This window comes from Sardina pilchardus, chromosome 19, assembly GCF_963854185.1.
Source record: "Sardina pilchardus chromosome 19, fSarPil1.1, whole genome shotgun sequence".
NCBI classification, from domain to species: Eukaryota; Metazoa; Chordata; class Actinopteri; order Clupeiformes; family Clupeidae; genus Sardina; species Sardina pilchardus.
The window spans coordinates 3,438,434-3,440,933 of record NC_085012.1 but is presented as its reverse complement, the minus strand read 5'-3'; the positions used below and the strand labels follow the sequence as shown (position 1 = coordinate 3,440,933).

The window sequence follows — 2,500 nt, the reverse complement described above, 5'->3', positions numbered from 1 at the left end:
CATGGACAGAAAATATCACTTGTTTTGAGTACCTTTTACCTCAGATTTAGTGTTTTTATCTTGTTTTAAGACACCCTTTTTTGCCGTGTTTAACAATTAAGTTTCACAAAATGTCAGATATGATCTCAACAAACACACAATTTATAATTGAAAACAGTAATCAATTACATTTCCAATGTAATTTTCCCTGAACTGAATGTATGTGAGATTCAACACATTCTTCCTGTTATGTGACATGTGAATTTGTTTTGAATTGCCATGAATTGAATTCCACTTCCTGTCATTCCAATTCCAATTCAAATTCAACTTCCTGTGGGGTGGGGCCAATTCAATTCAAATTCCAACTCATGAATTGAATGGAGGCAAATTCTAAAATTCGGAATTGTGCACAAGCCTGGTGTGTACCTGCGTTAGCTGCTGGTGTGTGTGTGTGTGTGTGTGTTTGTGTGTACCTGCGTGAGCTGCTGGTGTGTGTGTGTGTGTGTGTGTGTGTGTGTGTGTGTGTGTGTGTGTGTGTGTGTGTGTACCTGCGTGAGCTGCTGGTGTGTGTGTGTGTGTGTACCTGCGTGAGCTGCTGGTGTGTGTGTGTGTGTGTGTATGTGTGTGTGTACCTGCGTGAGCTGCTGGTGTGTGTGTGTGTGTGTGTGTGTGTGTGTGTGTGTACCTGCGTGAGCTGCTGGTGTGTGTGTGTGTGTGTGTGTGTGTACCTGCGTGAGCTGCTGGTGTGTGTGTGTGTGTGTGTGTGTGTGTGTGTACCTGCGTGAGCTGCTGGTGTGTGTGTGTGTGTGTGTGTGTGTGTGTGTGTGTGTGTCTGTGTACCTGCGTGAGCTGCTGGTGTGTGTGTGTGTGTGTGTGTGTGTGTGTGTGTGTGTGTGTGTGTACCTGCGTGAGCTGCTGGTGTGTGTGTGTGTGTGTGTGTGTGTGTGTGTGTGTGTGTGTGTGTGTACCTGCGTGAGCTGCTGGTGTGTGTGTGTGTGTGTGTGTATGTGTGTGTGTGTGTGTGTGTGTGTGTGTACCTGCGTGAGTTGCTGGTGTGTGTGTGTGTGTGTGTGTGTGTGAGTGTGTGTGTGTGTGTGTGTACCTGCGTGAGCTGCTGGTCAGGGTATCCCAGCCAGGCACAGGAGGTGGTGTAAGCTGGATAACCCTCTTTCAGCATGAGCTCCTCTGAACAACAACAACAGTAGTGTTACAACATCAGGGGATGTGTGTGTTTGTACCTGTGTGAGCTGTTGGTGTGTGTGTGTGTGTGTGTGTGTGTGTGTGTGTGTGTGTGTGTGTTTTTACACACCTCTTTGTTGTTTACTCTCCTGGCCCTTGTGAAGTATGCCTGGGAAGGAGACAAGCGGCCATTTTACTTACAAAGCAAAACAATTCAAAACAACCCTGTAAAGTGCTTAGAGCTGCCACACACACACACACACACACACACACACACACACACACACACACACACACACACACACACACACACACACACACACACACACACACACACACACACACACCTAGTAAAGCGCTTAGAGCTGCTAAATCCCCATCAGATCGAGTCAAAGTTCAGACAAGCACAAACACAAACGTCAATGTAAACATTTCACCTGGCACATGTTACGTTTAGCTCAGAACGTAACAAACTAAGGAGGACACGGACACGGAGTTGCCAAAATAATATTTAAAGAATTTACTTAAAGAGAAGGAAAACTATATACAATGGGTTAGTCAGTAAATCAGTAGTGTTAAGCAGTGTCGGCATGCAATGTTAATGAAACGCAACATGAGTGCAAGAAAAGAAATCAAACACAGGATAAACTCATAATGAAGAACAAAGGCAAAGACGGCAGACGTAGGGAGCCACCAGCCGTTAGTAGCCCCGCGCGCCATCTTTTCGAAGTCCGGCTTTTTAAGAGGCAGCAAATCAGGTGCGGCCTTCAACAGCGCCGAAGCCACGCCTATGAGCGCTCACAGGAGCAGCAGCAGTGCTCAGGATCGTCACAAACACAACACAACAAACACAACACAACAAACACGACCAAACACAACACAACAAACACCACACTACACACAAACCATACAACACACAACACAACACAACAAACACGTGTGAAAGTAAACACCGTAAAACGACTGAAGTGCCTTAAAATAAGGACATGCCTTTTACTACTTGACTAAAGAAACCAAGACTATGCAGCCAAATGCAATGAAATACTTATAATTCTGAATATGTAACAAATATACTCCCTATGTAGCCTACCTGTACTCTATGAATGTCTAAGTTTACACTGTTGAATGTAACCAAGTACTCTCGATAGAATGTAATATGTATGCTACATATAGGCTATTAACGTGTGCAGCCTATTACCACATGTAAACTGTTTGTACGTTACAACCTGTAAAGTGCCGTTATTGAATGCATCTCCGTCTCAACTAGAATGTTCTCGCCAATACTGAATGTGTGTAAAACTCCAATCTGTACCACGGACGGAGATGTACAGTATGCCTTTGT

General features: G+C 44.7%; 1 protein-coding gene across 2 annotated transcripts in view; it reads right to left on the bottom strand.

Moving 5' to 3' along the window:
* The window catches only part of enosf1 (enolase superfamily member 1), an 18,982-nt gene that overhangs the window by 10,697 nt on the left and 5,785 nt on the right, over positions 1-2,500 (bottom strand). For both annotated transcript variants that reach the window (XM_062521051.1, XM_062521050.1), the window contains 2 exons: positions 1,289-1,327; positions 1,082-1,164 (listed from right to left, as the gene is read on the bottom strand). In XM_062521051.1, the coding sequence (XP_062377035.1) occupies positions 1,082-1,164; positions 1,289-1,327 (122 nt within the window). The remainder of the gene's footprint in view (positions 1-1,081; positions 1,165-1,288; positions 1,328-2,500) is intronic.